The sequence below is a fragment of the Equus caballus genome, chromosome 19 (assembly GCF_041296265.1).
Source record: "Equus caballus isolate H_3958 breed thoroughbred chromosome 19, TB-T2T, whole genome shotgun sequence".
In the NCBI taxonomy this organism is placed as follows: Eukaryota; Metazoa; Chordata; class Mammalia; order Perissodactyla; family Equidae; genus Equus; species Equus caballus.
The window spans coordinates 65,033,392-65,049,697 of record NC_091702.1 but is presented as its reverse complement, the minus strand read 5'-3'; the positions used below and the strand labels follow the sequence as shown (position 1 = coordinate 65,049,697).

Here is a 16,306-nt window from a genome sequence, read left to right as displayed (position 1 = left end):
AAGAGGGAACCTGCTGGGGTGGAGATGTTCTGTCTTCACCTGCATGGTGGTGATTATACGGGGGTATATGTGTGTACAAATTCATCAAACTTTGCACTTAAGATTTTTACATTTTACATATGCATGTGCATTATTTACATTTGTGCATGTATAATTAATACATCCAATCAAAAAAATGCTGCCCACTTTGCGCCAGGAGCTGGATTTTATATCAATATCAATTGTATTTTTCAGGAGAGTGTCTAGCTCTAGATATGACAGGCCAATAGCTGGCCATCCTGCAGGCTGCAGTCTGTCCCTTGTGAGTGGCCCCATTTCAGAGCTGGCATGGAGCTGACAGGCATATTGTGAGGGTCATGCTCCATCATCATTGACAGCTGGAGAAGCCATCACATGCCATCGGCAGCAAAGCACAGGGAAAACCAGGCAGTGGACCGTGCTTCCCGCCCTGAGGCTGCGAGGCACGAGCCCCAGCAATGGAAGGATTAAAAGCCTCTCAATTTAAAAAGACAGGGGGAGGGGAGGAGAATGTGGGCTGCACAATTTATAAATAGACATTACCGAGGCTGCCTGATGGTGAAGTGGTTGTTTAGTAAATCTTTCTCCTTTAAGGATCCCATTATCGGAGACCATTTGAAAATACCAGTTTTATTTCGTCTTTTGGGGGAGATCCTGGGTTTCATCCAGTCAGCCCTGTTGGATGATATTTCTCTCTGCCAGATTCGGGGACAGGCCTTCAATATTTTGAATCACCTTTACATGGAGCACAGAGATGATGATGATGAGGATGTGTCTTTTGCCAAATGGATGAGCAGCTTCTGGGGTCACAGCTGGATAGAGGAGGATGAGAGGGGCCTCCGGGACCGCCACCGATCGCAACACGCCAGTTACAGGAAAACCTCCCTGCCCTGCCCAGTGAGTTACCATCCCGGAACCGGGAGAGCGGGGCTGGGGAGGGGATTTCTCCTACATAATCTTTGGAGGTTCCTTTGGTATGAAGTTTTCTTTGGTTGGAAATCAGTACTTCCAAATCTTTTTTATACCCACAAAAATCACTTTTATCATTTTATGTTGTCCTCCAAGGGACCTGATTTTCATCTATTTAGGTAATGATTTCTTCATTTTTAGTAGCCTAAGATATCTTAACTGCCATTCAGAGTTTCTGATAAGCCAGAGATAATCCTGCTGTGTGATGATATAATTCAAGCAAAAGGAAAGAAACTTGAGGGTATAGCTAGTCTGTGTAGCATTGATGTGCACCAACGTGTGATTCCCAATCGTCTTTTTGAAATACTGAAAATAGCTCCACTATTTGGTGACCTCTAAGGAATCGGGGATTCCACATAATAAATCACTACGTTGGGTAAATTTGATGTACTTTTTCTTCTCGTTCCCAGTGGTTTCCTGACAGGAGAGAAACCCAAAAATCCTCACGCCCTCAGCACTGTTTTCCCATGGCCGGGCAGAGCACCCAGTGTCCAGGGAGCAGGAGGCGAGCAGGAAGGCTCCTGAGACGGGGGTGGGTGGGCCTGACCAGGGGAGGACTGGGTGCAGGTGCAGGCAGCAGTTCTCTCGGCTCAGCAGCTGCGCCAGAAGATGCCACCGTTAGATGTGTGCGGCTCCTGCTTCACAGTCACACAGTGATCACAAGTCACTTAGAATTCCAGCCACCAGAGGATACTTCCTCAAGCCCCTGCTTCTGCCAACCCCAGAACCAGGGAAGTTTTGGAATAACGTTGTTTTATTTTTAGCCCCAGCATCCCTAGATGCGTAATGCCTGTGAGGTAATGTGTGTAAGGCAACCTCTTACTCCCAGTGATCTGCGAGTTTGAGGAAGGAGACCTCTCTGAGACACACATATTTGAAAATAGATGTCTTACCAAATGTGGGCTCAGGAACAAAGGGCAAGTTTTAACACCTCTTTGAGCTTCTGGTTCCTGACATGAAAAAGAAGAGGGTTGGACTCGATGATCTCAGAGAACCCTTCCAGCTCTGACGTCCCATGATTCTGTCATAAACACCTGCTTAGCACACTGTCATTTTAATCTCTTTTGGTCCACACTGGGTGAGGTATTCATATGTGTGAGCCAGAAGTGTGACTAGTTCCCAGGTTCCAGATAGTGGGAACCAGGGAGGAACAAAGAGAAAAATTCTGATTTACTATTTATCACAACAGCCATTTGGAACCACAGGAAATAGGAAAACAAAGGAAAAAACGTGACTAATAAAATATTTCTTGAATAAATCTTAGCTTCTGTTAGGCTTATAAAACTGAGATAATCCACCTTATATAGAGAATCCACTTTTAAGTTGCAAGGTTGTTTGCCTTAAACTATTAGAGAATGGCAGAATTTGTATACATATGTATACAAGTGTACACATATGTGTAACATTTCTGAATGATGTCCAAGTATCTTTTTCTGCTCATATCAGCTTTGGGCATTTGCCTAAATTAACCTGTTTAGATTCTCTGAGTAAACAGCACATTCCATAATGATCAGAAAGCATGCGTTTATTTAGGGGGACAAAGCATGGAATAAAAGTGACAATCTGAGTGAATAAAGTAGAGCGTGCACAAGCACAGAGCACAGATCCAGGGTACCCAGGGTGACGTGCACAGAGCTGGGAAGACAGTGAGGGAGTCTGATTGTTTGCTCTCCACTCATAGACTGCTATACATGTGTGAAGTGAATCTGTAGTTGGATCCTTAATTTTCTTAATTGTAATATGTACTCAAATTTTTCTTACTTTAGTGATACGGGAACAATCAGGTTTTCATTTTTTGTGTTTTGCTTTGAGCTCAATGAAAATAAGTTAAACAGAAAAGTTTACTCTTAGGCTTATCTTTTTCTTCTCTCTCCACCACTCCAATGGAAGATGCTGCCCTCTCGGAACCTATTAATCACCTACATCCATCAATAACACATGCATTTAATCACCCACATCTGTCAGCAACACACGCCTAGGAAGAGAAGGGTTTCCTCTTCTTTTCTGTTTGATCGTGGTTTCTAATAAGGCTTTGTCAGCCTCATGATTCTTTCAGAACCACAGTGATGAAGTCTTATTCATTGTGTATTTTTGTTGGACACTTGCCATGCCCCAGGCATTGTGCAGGGCACAGGAGGATCACAGGGTCAAAGTAGACGTGCGTGGTTTCCATGCTGTGGAACTTCCAGTCCAGGGGAAAAAACGAATTTCGCAGACAGAACAAGGTAGACAAGAGGTAAAGCTTGGTCCTTCTCAGAGAACACCACCTTTTGACCAGACTCATTATAATCTATGATTGCTAATTTAAAGCGAATAAAAAAGTCTAACTTTACTGTCCTGATGTCCTTGGTGGAAAAAAAAGAGTAATAGGAAGTCTTTCTTGTTAGTAAACTGATCTGCGTGCTCCCTCCATCACCACGTGAATATGAACCTGAACTAAAACAGTTTCCCTATCACTTGTTTATTTGCTCATCGAAAGTAGATTTTTAATACTTTATTCAGCTTTCTAGTCGTCTTCTCCTTCAGCTTAACATGGTTCTCTTAACGTCGTTCTGTATAGTTTGGGCCGGTGGGGGGCGATTACACTAAAGGAAAGACCACTTCAAGGAGAAGCAGCGTGCCTGGCCTAGGGCTCTGCCGACTCTGAACAGCCTTTCTCAAGCCTTCTTTGCTCCGAGGCAGGCACAGTATGTGCTTGCCTGCATGATGTAATTTGAGGGGCTACAAAACAAGCCTCTACACCCAAGGATTGTTTTGCTTTTTATTTTTTTAAAAAATCACTTTTAACCCATTCTATATTTTTGCTTCCTATTGTCAATTTAAAGCAGTGGCAGATATTTTTTTTTTTTTTCTATCCTCGATTGGTCTGAAGGTGGCTGCACAGTCTCACCATTAGAGTGTCACGTTACAGGAGGGGTTCTCCTGCAATTGCTCACTGCAGGGCTGGGTGGGGCACAGCCCCCTCAGAGGATTTCTCACAAACCTGGACAGGGAAGTGTTGACCTAAAGTTTCATGACACACAGAGGTTTCTTGTTTTTCAGATTAAATTTATTTAATTTCAGTGGGAGACAATGCCTTAATCCAGAGAAAGGAAACTAGTGACACATTGCAGGCATCAGTGACGGCTCCATAGAGGAGCTTTTAGCGTAGTGTTCTGCAGACTTGTTCTGTCTCTTCTACTAGATGCCAAGGCAGAGGAGTGGCCAGAAAGGCAGCAGAATGGGGTGGTTAAGAGGGAAGCTCTGTGTTGGCCTCCCAGCCCCTACTACCAGCAGCTTAACCAAGAGCAGCTATTTCACCTCCCTCTTTCTCAGAGTCCCTGTATGTAAATGGATTGATGACAGCACTGTGTACCTTTAAAGGGTGTTGTGGAGATTCAATGAGTAACGTATATGAAGAGCTTAGGACAGCACCTGGTACCTAATAAGTACCTATTCCTCTTCTTATTATTATGTGTCAGAGGTATTGATACTTGGAAATGTTTTTCCAGATGCTTTCAGTTAATTACTGCAAAAGTTTCTAGAGTCTTTCATTTTGCCTTTCCCTCATTGTCTTTAGTGTGTCTCTTTCTTTTTACATTACAATGTAATGGGAAGATGGTTGGAAATTTTATGTCGAAGATTGGCATACGGCATATGTTCTGTTATGTATCGAATGTTTGTGTCCCCCCCCAAATTCATCTATTGAAGCCCTAACCCCCAACATGACAGTATTTAGAGATGGGGCCTGTGGAAGGTGGTTAGGTTCAGATGAGGTCATGAGGGAGGGGCCCTGCAGGATGGGATTAGTGCCCTTGTAAGAAGAGATACTGGAGAGCTTGCGCTCTCTGTCTTCACATCTGTGTCCCAAGGAAAGGCCATATGAGCACATGAAGAGAAGGTGGCCATTTGCAAGCCAGGAAGAGAGCTCTCACCAGGAACTCAATTGCCATCACCTTGATCTTGGATTTCCCAGTCCTCCAGAACTGTGAGAAATAAATTCTGTTCTTTAAGCCCCTCAGTCTGTGGTATTATGTCATGGCGGCCTGAACTGACTAAACGTGTTAATACCAAGAATAACGCCCGGACAGTGGAGAACTAGTGGGGAAATATTACTGCACAAGACTGAATTTAGTGCCATTGGGGTTATGATCTCAGTGGCATGTGGTTTAGATGAGCTTACTTTGGCTATTTCAGTTTCTGGATAAACAAGACAAGTCCTTGAATTGTCCCCTGGGCAAAGGTTCCAGTGTCTCAGGCATGAGCATCATAAGCTCCAGGGAATTGCTTCTGTTGCTCTCCCTTGTTTAGCAAGCTGTGGCTTATGATAAGTCCTGATGACAGTTTCACATTGATTTACAGTGTAACAGTATGACAGAGCAGGGTCCATTCGTTTCTCCAATTTTAAAAATATTTATTTTACTGAACAGTTTAAAACATCCCCGAGACCCCCTAAAGGATGCCCAGTGGATGGTATTGAGCCTACATTTATTATTTCTAAAAGAGCTACCATTTTACCAGTTGAACACTTGCATCTTTTTTCTGATGCTATTTCCATGTGTAGCTAGTCTGCTAATTCACAGCCCTCTTGGCTTTGATGATAGCATTAGACTATGTATAAATGTTCTTCACGTGAAATTCCTTTACGCTAATTCCTAAAGCCCTAGAAATTACTATTATTACTCTGGTACTAGAATTCTGTTATAGGTGGTACGCTGTTAAAAATCCCATTTACAGGTTGTTTCACATGGAGATAGAATGAGTTGTTGCTCCTGTTCAAGTCAAAGCTGAGGATTATTAACCCAACAATGAGACGTCTGGTGCTTAGGCCAGACTCTTTGTCTCTCCAGGAAAGGCACTAGTCACGTAAGGCGTAGCTAAGTCATTTAGTTAAGCTGTGATAAACTTTCTTCAGCTGTAAAAGGGAAGAAGGACCCCCTTGTAGGATTTGTTCGGAGGTGAGAGATCAAGGACAGGGTCCCTGGAGTGCCTAGCACACGCTGTGACACTAACATGGGTCGTTTTATTCCAGCAGGTGGATCTTTCTCCTCACTGTCTCTCACCTTGCTATTGCAGGTTGGCCTGGTGCTTGCATTTACTTGGAGGGCAGGAGGGGTCCGGTGGAAGGGGGACCGCAATTGCAGGCAGGATACAGAGTGTGGAGAAGTTAGCTCTTGAAGTAGAGATGCTGCATGATCAATTTATTTGTAAGGGGGAACCTATGACTGGAGTTCAGGGAGAGCATAGGATTTGTCTTTGACAGAAATGGTTCTCTGGGGCCACAGGGGAAACAGCTATGCCATTTGGAACGCTCTTCTGTAATGTCAGGGCAGTGGGTAGTTACTGCCCCCAAATTGCAATGCCTGCTGCTGGCTTTGTAGTCTGGGGGCCAGGGAGCCCCGCTGCTGAGCCCAGAGAGTAGGGGTCCCATCCCAGTGTCAGAGCCGGCTTCACTGTGTGGGAGACAGACCAGGAAGGCAGTCCACGGCCGTAGAGGAGACAAGTACACACTTTGTAAAAATAAGCTATTTAGGGCGTTGATTCATATCTTTGTGAGGGAAATTTCCTTAGAACGGCTTATGAAATTCCAGGAAAAAATTAAACATTTTTAAAAGTAGGAGCTTCTCCCTGTAACCAACTAGAATGCTCTTTTAAGCTTGTTTCCCGCAAAGACCCACACCAAAACAACAAACTGGAAAGCCCATCGATATAAGGAGGTATTAAGGGTGTACTCTATTCATTTGCGATCCATTCTTTACGGGCCTCTTAATGGGAGAGGACATTTGTTCAAACATCTGCATTTCACTCCCAGTTTCAATGTTTAAATTTTATTTTAAAAATTTTGTTGTGGTAAGAATCCTTCACATGAGAGCTACCCTCTTGGCAGACCTTTAAGTGTACAATACGGGTCTGTTAACTCTGGGCACAATGTCGTACAGCACATCTCTAGAACTTACTCATCTCGTAGGACTGAAATTTTGTACCCGTTGATCAGCAACTGCTCACTTCCCCTGCCTTCAGCCCCTGGCAACCACCGTTCTGTTTCTTGCTTCAGTGAGTGACTATTTTGGATACTTCACATAAGTGGATCCTGCACTATTTGTCCTTCTGTGTCCCAGACTCAAATTTTTAAGGAATTATTATTTTTTTCCTGATAATATAATACACAGTCACTGAAGAAAACTTAGGAAATACTAAACAAGAGAAGGAGGGAAGCAATCCCGCATCACAGAGGACACTTTTGATTACAGTTTGGTGCGCTCTGGGCACCATCTTGTGGCGTCACCCTATGCCGAGCCCCTCGACGCCTCCCCGTCCAGCCCTGCTCACGTCTCCCAGGCTCAGAGCTCCTCAGACCCACTGCTTCTCTTCCATGCACACCCCTCCTTCCGTGGCAGGGCCTCTGCACACACAGTGTGCGTCCTCAGCCAGAAACGCATTCCCTGTTCCCTGCGTATCCCTGCTCCTCCTTCAGATTGTGGCTTAGTAACCACACTTACACAGAAGTCTCCCCTGACCCTCCCCGTCACCCCGACACCCACCCAAATATACGCAGTTTACTCTGCTATACCCTCTCACTGCCCCTTGACCTTTCCCTCTAGAGCGTCTGGCTGAGGATGCAGGCACGTGCCTTATTTGTTTAATGTCTATCAAGACGGGCACCCTCTGCCTATTTTGCACCCCAACTTATCCACAGCATGAAGTACTGTGTCTGACCTACAGTAAATGGACTACTATATACAGATTTACCTCATGCATCTTAGCAGCTTTACAAATCTTTAACCTGATTATTGTTTGAGAGTAAGTTCTAGACACGAGCATTAGTTTGCTAGGGCTGCCATAACAAAATACCACAGACTGGGAGGCTCAAACAACAGAAATGTATGTTCTCACAGTTCTGGAGGCTGGAAGACCAAAATCAAGGTGTTGACACGGCCGGTTCTCCTGAGGCCTCTCTCCCGGGCTTGCAGAGGCCTCCCTCTCCCTGTGTCCTCACGCGGTCTTTCCTCTGTGTGGGCACATCCCTGGTGTCTCTCTGCATGTCCAAATTACCTCTACTTGTAAGGACACCAGTCAGATGGCATTAAGGCCTACCCAAATAGCATTGCACAATCTGAGCTACTGGGGGTTAAGGCTTTCACATGTGGATTTGGGGGGACACAATTCAGCCCACAACAATGTGTAATGGATGGATCAAAGGAGGGGAATATTTTAAGCCTCTTGACACATACTGCTAACGGCTTCCTAGGAAGGCTGTGCACATTTGTAATCCTACCAGCAAGGTATGACATTGCCAGCCCCTTGCACTCTTGCCAGTGTTGGTATCATTAAGAAACACTCTTTTTTGCTAACTTGAAAGACAAAATTGTGTGTTATTTAATTTCACATAATCTTTGACTACTAATAAGCATATACAATTTTTACCGCTTGGTAATTCTTTTTCTTTCATTCTTTGTACTTTTACTCATTCAATATGTATTTAACAAACGCATGCTGTGAATAAGGCAAGGTGCTGTGTACTGGGATTCTGGCAGAGGATGAAACGTGGCCTTGATGTGATGGAGCGTACAGTCTAATGGAGAAGAGAGACACATAACAAAATTACCCAAATTATTGATTACAGTTGTCCTAAGTATCAGAGAGGAGAAGTATGAGATCCCAGGAGAGCATCCAACGGGGATCTGGACCAATCGGGGGAAGGAAAGGCTTTCTGGGGAAACGTGGCTTCCGTAATGACTGAAGAGGTGAAGGGATGGGGTGGCGGGTGAGGTGACAGGCAGAGAGGACCACCTGTGAAAGGCCTGTGCTGGGCAGAAGCAGGTGAGCTGAGGAACTGACTGAAGACCAGCAAGGCTGTGTCACTGAGGGGTCGGGGGTGCAAGATGAGGTGCAAAATGACAAGCGGTCAGGTACGGGTTTGTTGTTGTTTTAACTATTCTGGCTGCTGTGTGAACAATGAAATAACGTGAGTACGAGTGGATAGAGGGTATCCACTATGGTGACTTGTATTGGGGTAGTAACAGTGGTGCTGGAAAACCAGCTGGAAAAAAGGTGAATTGTCCTGACAGACACTTGAGAGGTGGGATCTGCTGATTTGGCAGTTGGATGTGGAGGGTGGCTCCTTGAGTGACCGGTCTGGGTGACCAGGCAAATGGTGGTGCCATCTTCTGAGTTGGGGACACTTGAGGAGCAGGTTTAGGGAGGAGAGATGATGGGTTCGGATTTGGACAAGTTAGGTCAGGTGCCTATGGGATACCAAGAGAACCCGAGTGGGCAGAAGCTCAGAGGCGAGGCCTGGGCTAACGACATAAATTAGGAAATCGGATTATAGCTAGGAATTGAAGTCCAGGGGTGAGATATTTAGGGAGGCAGTGTAGAGTGAGAAAGCAAAGGAAGGGAAGGAAGGCTAGTTTAGAACCTTGGGGAACCCCAGCAGTTATGAGCAACTAGAAGGAGAAGTGAGCAAAATGTCTAGAACACGGTGGCGAAAGATGAAAGGGAAACCAAGAGGTGTGGTGGTAGAGGCAGGGGAAAGGCTGCACGAGCGGGGCCCTCTGGGCTCCGGAGTTGAATGTGCTGAATGACTTGAGACCACGAAGTGCACGGAAGTTGGCAACATGGAGACCAGTATCCTGACCAAAATTAGCTATGGAGGCAGAAGCTGGATTGGAGCGGGTTGGAGAGTGAGAGAAATGGAGAGAGCGAGTGTCACAATTCTTTCAAGAAGTCTGGCTTCTCTGAACTGTCCCTGTCCATTGATCGTGTTCCGACTGTGATTTTAGCATTGATGTCAGTGTATTATATGACCTCTGTGTTTGTCTGTATTGTGTGAGATATATTTTATTTATATATATTTATATATTCAGGATGCTTATTAAACATTAGTAATGTAGCAAATACTTTTACAGTTTTTTGTCTACTATTTAATTTTGTTTATGTTACTTTTTACGCACATTAGCTTTATTTTTATATGGGTAAATTAATTTTTTCCTTATGACTTCTTCCACTGCTCCTTTGCTTAGAAATTCCTTCTCCATACAGAAATCACATATTTACCTTTGTATTATTTCTTAAATATTTATGGCTTCATTAAAAATTTTTTGCGATCATTTTGGAATTTATTTTTACCCATCATTTGAAGGTGCGGAATGCTCCTCCGAATGGTGGAGGAGCCACAAAGCTGGTCTTGGGATGGACCAATTGACCCTACTGCCTCATTGTAGGAGAAAGTTCTACTCCTCAAGAAGATAACATTTTAGTTCAACACGAGATTTGTTTAGTTAGTAATTTTTGGATATTCTGTCTCCGAGCTAACATTGCACAGTTTTTTTATATTGTAAACATTTTTATTCTGTATTCCCAGTTTCCTGTGCTTCCCAGAATCACATCGTCTGACAGCCATCCTAGAAGGCGTTCTCATGAGGACCAGGGATTTCAATGCCGAACCCACATGCAGGATTACAGAAAATGTTCAGGGGACGGGTCATTCAAAGAGCCACTGGAATCAACAGGAAGATCCCATTCCAAAATGCAGGCATTTTCAGAGTCTTCTGAACAGCAACTGTGCTTTAGGACCAAACGCTCTGTCTCTTTGGTACGTAACACAGTTACTGAATATTTAAACCACTTTAGAAAAGGAAACCCAAAGGACTCACCTTCCCAAGTTCGAGGAGGACAACCTAACTTCTGCCTTCACAGCTTGGGGATGAGATCTTTGAAAAATGGCACTCAGTTTTAGATAGTCCAGATGTACATAAATTTTTAATTATTATTTAATAATAACAATTATCAATTATTTGTTTTGTTGGAGACATCTTGTGTCAGAAGAATTCCTGGAGGGCCATATGTGGAATGTTTTTGTAACCAAGGTCCTCTAGTTCTTTGAGACTTTCGTCACCCTCGAAACAAATAACTGTGACTCGTTCTCCTTTCCCTATTTAAAGAGAAAAACTGCCCCCATTCTTCTGTCCTTTCCTATCTAACCCAGCAGCAAACAGTCTATGACGGTGCTGTGTCACCTGTACTTTTAGAAAGCACACAGGAGGAACTCTCTGGACACTATCTGGTGAGCATCCAGGAGGAGGAGCAGCTCAGGTGCTCACGCTGGCCTCCTGGGCGTCTGAGTAAAGTAGAAAGAGAGACAGGCATGGACTGGGGAGGCAACAGAAACTCCACTGACGATGCCAAACTTGATATGTGAAGTAATGAACTGGACATCAGTTTGTTGGGGGGTAGTTTTTCAACTCTGTAACATCCTCACTGAGTGGCCTTGAGCAGAATACTTCTTTTTTGTGAGTCTTGGGTTTTTTGTTTTACTTTGCAAAACAAGAATAATATGTTTCTGCCAGGCGGTAGGTGGAGCAAATAAGTGAACCTAGGTGTATTGCCCCCAGGTTCTTGAGCTCTGCTCTGTGAATGCACAGGGGAAGATGCTTGTGGGATGCTGCCGACCTCATTGTCCATCTGAGTGCAATGCTTTCTACGTGGCACTCATGGTTGTTGGGACTGTCACCATGCACCTTTGCCTCATAGGTGACGTCTCACTTGTCAGAGCGACCCTGTGTGTCTATTATTCCCTCTCAGTAGGCTGCTCTCTCCACCTGATCATGAGAGGAATAAGGAGGGAAGAATAGTGAGCAGCTGTCACTTAATATCTAAACCTTATAAGAGCTCCTATTTACAGGGCTGGCCAGCGGCCGAGTGGTTAACTTCGCGCGCTCCACTTCGGAGCCCCAGGGTTTTGCCAGTTCGGATCCTGGGTGTGGACCTAGCACTGCTCGTCAAGCCACGCTGAGGCAGCGTCCCACATTGCAGAACTAGAAGGACCCACAACTAGAATATACAACTATGTACTGGGGGGCTTTGGGGAGAAGAAGGAAAAAAAAAGATTGGCAACAGATATTAGCTCAGGGCCAATCTTTTAAAAAAAGAGTTCATATATATTTAAATAATGTTTCTTAAAATATGGTTTCAGACTTAGAGCAATGTTGCAAGAATATTACAAAGAATATACCATTCATCTTGACTCCCTCCAAATGTTGACATATCATATTTGCCTGTACCCTCTCACTCCTTCCCACCCCTAAACAAGGGCACAAGAACGTTCTCTTACATAAGCACAGTACAATAATTAAACTAGGGAAATTGATACTGATGCAATACTTTCATATATAATCTGTCATATCTGACCAGTTGTCCCAATGATATTCTTTATAATGAGATTCCAGATCACATGTTTCAACCTCTAATCTATTTTATTCTGGAGCATGCCTGGGTCATCCTTGTCTTTCTTGACACTGGCATCTGAAGAGTGCAGCCCAGTTCTTTTTTCAGAATGACGCTCAATTTCAGTTTATCTGATATTTTCTCATGATTAGATTCAGATTATGAGCTTTTGGCAGGAATAAAACAGAAGTGAAAGAATTCCTGTTTTAAAACTACGTGTTAAAGTCATTAATTATATGAATTCAGGAGACCTACCTGCCTCAAATTCTTTCTGGAACAAGGTAGAGTATAAATATACTTTGAAAAAAATTTTAATCTGAACAGTTCTTTGTAGACTCTGCCTCAGAAAAAAGTCCATATCACAATACACAATCTTATATAACCGCTTATATGAAACCATTTGCTAATATTATTATAAGCACTAAAAGTGTGTAAACGTGAAATGTTTTCTTGTTTAAAGAGACATTCATCACATTATTCCTAAAATACAAAATATGCTTGTTCCATTCATTTCCCAAGTTCTTCCTTTTTGAGTGTCAAGATAACTAATGCAGCATTTTCAACTTCTTGGACTCAAGAACTGTTTTCAGAGTTATGTGTAATAGCTAGAAACCTGCTAGAGAGTTACAAAATAGTTGAAATTTTTTCATTTTATATGATAAATATATATGATAATTTTGTTACGTATCTTATTTTATATCAGTTTGTAAAGTGTATATTATACAGTTTATCTGAATGCAAAACTAAAAATTCAGAACATACGCAGATACCTTAAAACTTCCTATGTGCAATGCAGTCAACACATTTTTCTAAAGCGAGCTGCATTAAAAAATGTGATTTTTCAGCAAATTTGAAAATGATATATACTGTCTTTTGTCTGGGGGCCAAATGTATACTAACATGTAGATTTAAATTTTACATCTTTTAGCATCAAGAAGAACTAGAAACTGCTTTTGGGACTTGTGATATCTGTCATTGCACTTATCACTACCTGACGTTTCCTTGTCTCCCTTTAGGCTCGTTGAGTGATTGTCTGTCTCCCTCCGCCCGGGTGCACCCTCTGGGAATCCGGGTCCCTCTAGTTAGTGCTGTACCTCCTGATCCTAGGACCACGTACGCAAGCAAGACGTCAGTGAATGTGGACCCCAGCAACCTCGTGGGGAATGTCAGTGCTCTTGGATGTCGTTCCTCGACACCGCATACTTCTCAGTCCTCACACTGAAACTTGGTGCAAACCCTACTGTTCATGCAATTGAAGGGAGTGGACCTGGGGAGGTTAGAATCATCCCATGTATGATTCACTTGCCACATTCCTTTTCAGAAAGAGCCAGGAGACTATTAATTTTTTGTGTGTGGTGAAGTCACATCCCTCTATACGTCAGAGGCAAAGTGTCAGAGTCGTGTGCAGGCTGATTTCCTCCACAAGCCCCTCGGTTCCTTTGGTTTAGGACTAGAACCTTTAGCAACACCCTTAGGCTTATGCTAATTCTTTACTAGACACTAAGGTGTGGAATCCGCCCAACGATCAGAGCTTTCTTCATTTCTGCTAATTAGGAGAAACGTGGAACGTTGTTGGCACATTTCTACCCTTTCCTGACCCCTGTCTTTCAGGGACCTGAGAGCAGACAGGAGAGAAATGAACGAGAATGCCTGAGGATGGAGACAGGATCCTGTAAGAAAGCAGAGGAAAGAAGGAGCTGCAAGAAGACAGAGCACAGGGAAGCATACATGGCCGCCCTGTTTGAAAAAGGGCCCAAATAGTACTGTTTCCACATCACGACTGCAGATGCCACTATGTTTCTTGAGTTCCGATTCACCATGCCAAGGGGTGGAAGCTGCAAAAGTATCTGCAGATGCTGAGTGACTGGAGTGGGCGGTTCGTTCGGCTGTTCCCCAGGACAGCTTGCGTCATACTCCACTGCTCTGGCATCTTCGTCGAGAGTGTGATCTGCTCTGTTGCCCTTTTATGGGAATAAGAAGAATAAAAGGTATTTTAATAGAATAAAGTAATTCTTGACAACGTAAAGAAAAGTATTTAAAGTGCCACCCACACATCTTCCCCAACCTTCTTCCACATCAACCTCGGAAATAATTTTAAATAAAAGTCATCGGTGTGACGCTAAGTTTACTTCCTTATTAGAAATAATTATGTGAGTATGTCTGACGGTCACCATTTAAGGAGAACTCGTAATTAACCTGACAAGTGCTGTGCTGAGCTCTTTAATGCACCACGTAAAATAATCCTCACCGCTCTGAGGTGGGACCTATTCTTTTTTCACTTGCCTGTGGAGGAAACTGAAGTTTAGAGAAGTTCAGTGCTCCCTGGTGAGGTGGCAGTCAGGGCCGGAGCCCAGTTCACGTGACTCGTGCTCCTTGCCGGAGGCAGGACCTTCGTCTCGCTTTGGCAGTGGGTCCTGACTCAGGAGGTGTGTGACCTAGTGCAGGTGAGGAAAGTGGGAATTGAGAGTAGCACGGGATTTTGATGGCACAGGTGCAGACTGATTCTCTGAGGTCAGCTTTATGCTCTGGGCTTTAACTTTATGAGGCCATGTTCTTATTTATTTATTTATCATTTATTTTTTATTGAAGTGGAATTGACATACACGTTATATTAGTTTCAGGCGTACATCATGATTCGATATTTGTGTATATTGTGAAATGATCACCACAGTAAGTCTGGTTAAGATCCATCACCACCACACATAGTTCTAATTTTGTTTTCTTTTTTTTTAACTTTTTTTTTTTGGAGGAGGATTAGCCCTGAGCTAACATCTGCTGCCAATCCTCCTCTTTTTGCTGAGGAAGACTGGCCCTGAGCTAACATCCGTGCCCATCTTCCTCTACTTTATATGTGGGATGCATGCCACAGCATGGCTTGACAAGTGGTACATAGGTCTGCACCCAGGATCCGAACCTGCGAACTCTGGGCCACTGAAGCAGAATGTGGGAACTTAACCACTGTGCCACCGGGCTGGCCCCTCCAATTTTTTTTCTTGTGATGAGAACTTTTAAGATCTACTCTCTTAGCAACTTTCAAATATACGATACACTATTATTAACCATAGTCACCATGCTGCACACTACATCCCATGGCTTACTTAAAAAAATAGGGAATGCTTCACGAATCTGTGTCATCCTTGCACAGGGGCCATTCTCGTCTTCTCTGTATTGTTCCGATTTTAGTATATGTGCTGCCGAAGGGAGTACTTTTTTCTTAATTTTTTTTAGCTTCATTGAGGTATAATTGACAAATAAAATTGTATGTATTAGGTTGTACAGTATGATGATTTGACATATGGATACTTTGTGAAATGTTTACCACAATCGGGTTAACTAACACATTGAGGCCACATTTTATCACTATTTGTTTTTCCCTAGAAGAAAAGATACTAGAATTCTCCCTCTTTATTCTTTGTCTCTGTCTTGGATCTCCCAGGGCCGCTAGAGTCTGCATTTTGTAGAGAAGAATATCCTCCCAAACTACTTACTCAAAACCGATACTGTAAGTTATAGCTTATGTAAGACACAAACTAACTTTAACATAGACAGTAAAAAGAAGGACAAGGAGAAGGAAAAAAAAGAGAAAAACAGTGAAAGAAAAATAAAATAGCAATGATCTCTGACGTGCATTCTTTTCATTTTCACAAAACTTCATCCATTTTGGATTGACACTTTCATTGCCTCTTAAATGCAGCATTACGCATTTTCACCCATGTCAAAGATGACCTCAAGCTACCATCCGGTGAGGTTTGCCTGTTTATCACTACAGAGCGGAGGATGGGCCTGGCCCACCGTCAAGGCCTGCATTATGCTGTAGTTGTGGGGAAAACAGTTGTCACCCCACCTTGCTTCAGGTACACTTTTCAGTCTTGCCAACCAAGTTTCAGATTTGGGGACAGTCCACTCATCTTCTGTGGCCACCACAGAAAGGTCTGGGGAGAGGTGGCCTACCCATGGGAGGGCGTTCTCTTGGCCAGTGGCTGACTGGCAGAGACAGTAGCCACCTCCTACTGTAGCCTGGATACCAGTCAGGGTTCTTCCCCTCCCTGGACTCAAGGACGGCAGTTCCTGGAAAAATCGCGATTAGGAATTTTACAATATATTTTATCAAACT

At 43.5% G+C, this 16,306-nt stretch overlaps 1 protein-coding gene and 1 non-coding gene across 3 annotated transcripts; one reads left to right on the top strand and one right to left on the bottom strand.

Moving 5' to 3' along the window:
- Positions 1–296: 296 nt before the first annotated feature.
- On the top strand, positions 297–15,815 carry LNP1 (leukemia NUP98 fusion partner 1). Of its 2 annotated transcripts, none has more exons than XM_001503503.5 (3): positions 297–915; positions 10,331–10,561; positions 13,804–15,815. In XM_001503503.5, the coding sequence occupies exons 1-3, from the start codon at positions 529–531 to the stop codon at positions 13,951–13,953; spliced, it is 768 nt and encodes a 255-aa protein (XP_001503553.2). In that variant the 5' UTR covers positions 297–528; the 3' UTR covers positions 13,954–15,815. The 2 variants fall into 2 exon arrangements, with proteins under 2 accessions (XP_001503553.2, XP_070099017.1); XM_070242916.1 differs by having other exon boundaries at positions 380–915; positions 13,209–14,315.
- Positions 15,295–15,399, bottom strand: LOC111769128 (U6 spliceosomal RNA). Its single transcript, XR_002801925.1, has one exon. It is a non-coding gene; the product is annotated as a U6 spliceosomal RNA (small nuclear RNA).
- Positions 15,816–16,306: the final 491 nt, after the last annotated feature.

Coding starts and splice junctions, on each gene's coding strand:
- LNP1 (XM_001503503.5), top strand. CDS start 529: ATGTGGGCTGCACAATTTATAAATAGACATTACCGAGGCTGCCTGATG. Junction 916..10,330: donor AAACCTCCCTGCCCTGCCCA/GTGAGTTACCAT, acceptor CTGTATTCCCAG/TTTCCTGTGCTTCCCAGAAT. Junction 10,562..13,803: donor CCAAACGCTCTGTCTCTTTG/GTACGTAACACA, acceptor CCTGTCTTTCAG/GGACCTGAGAGCAGACAGGA.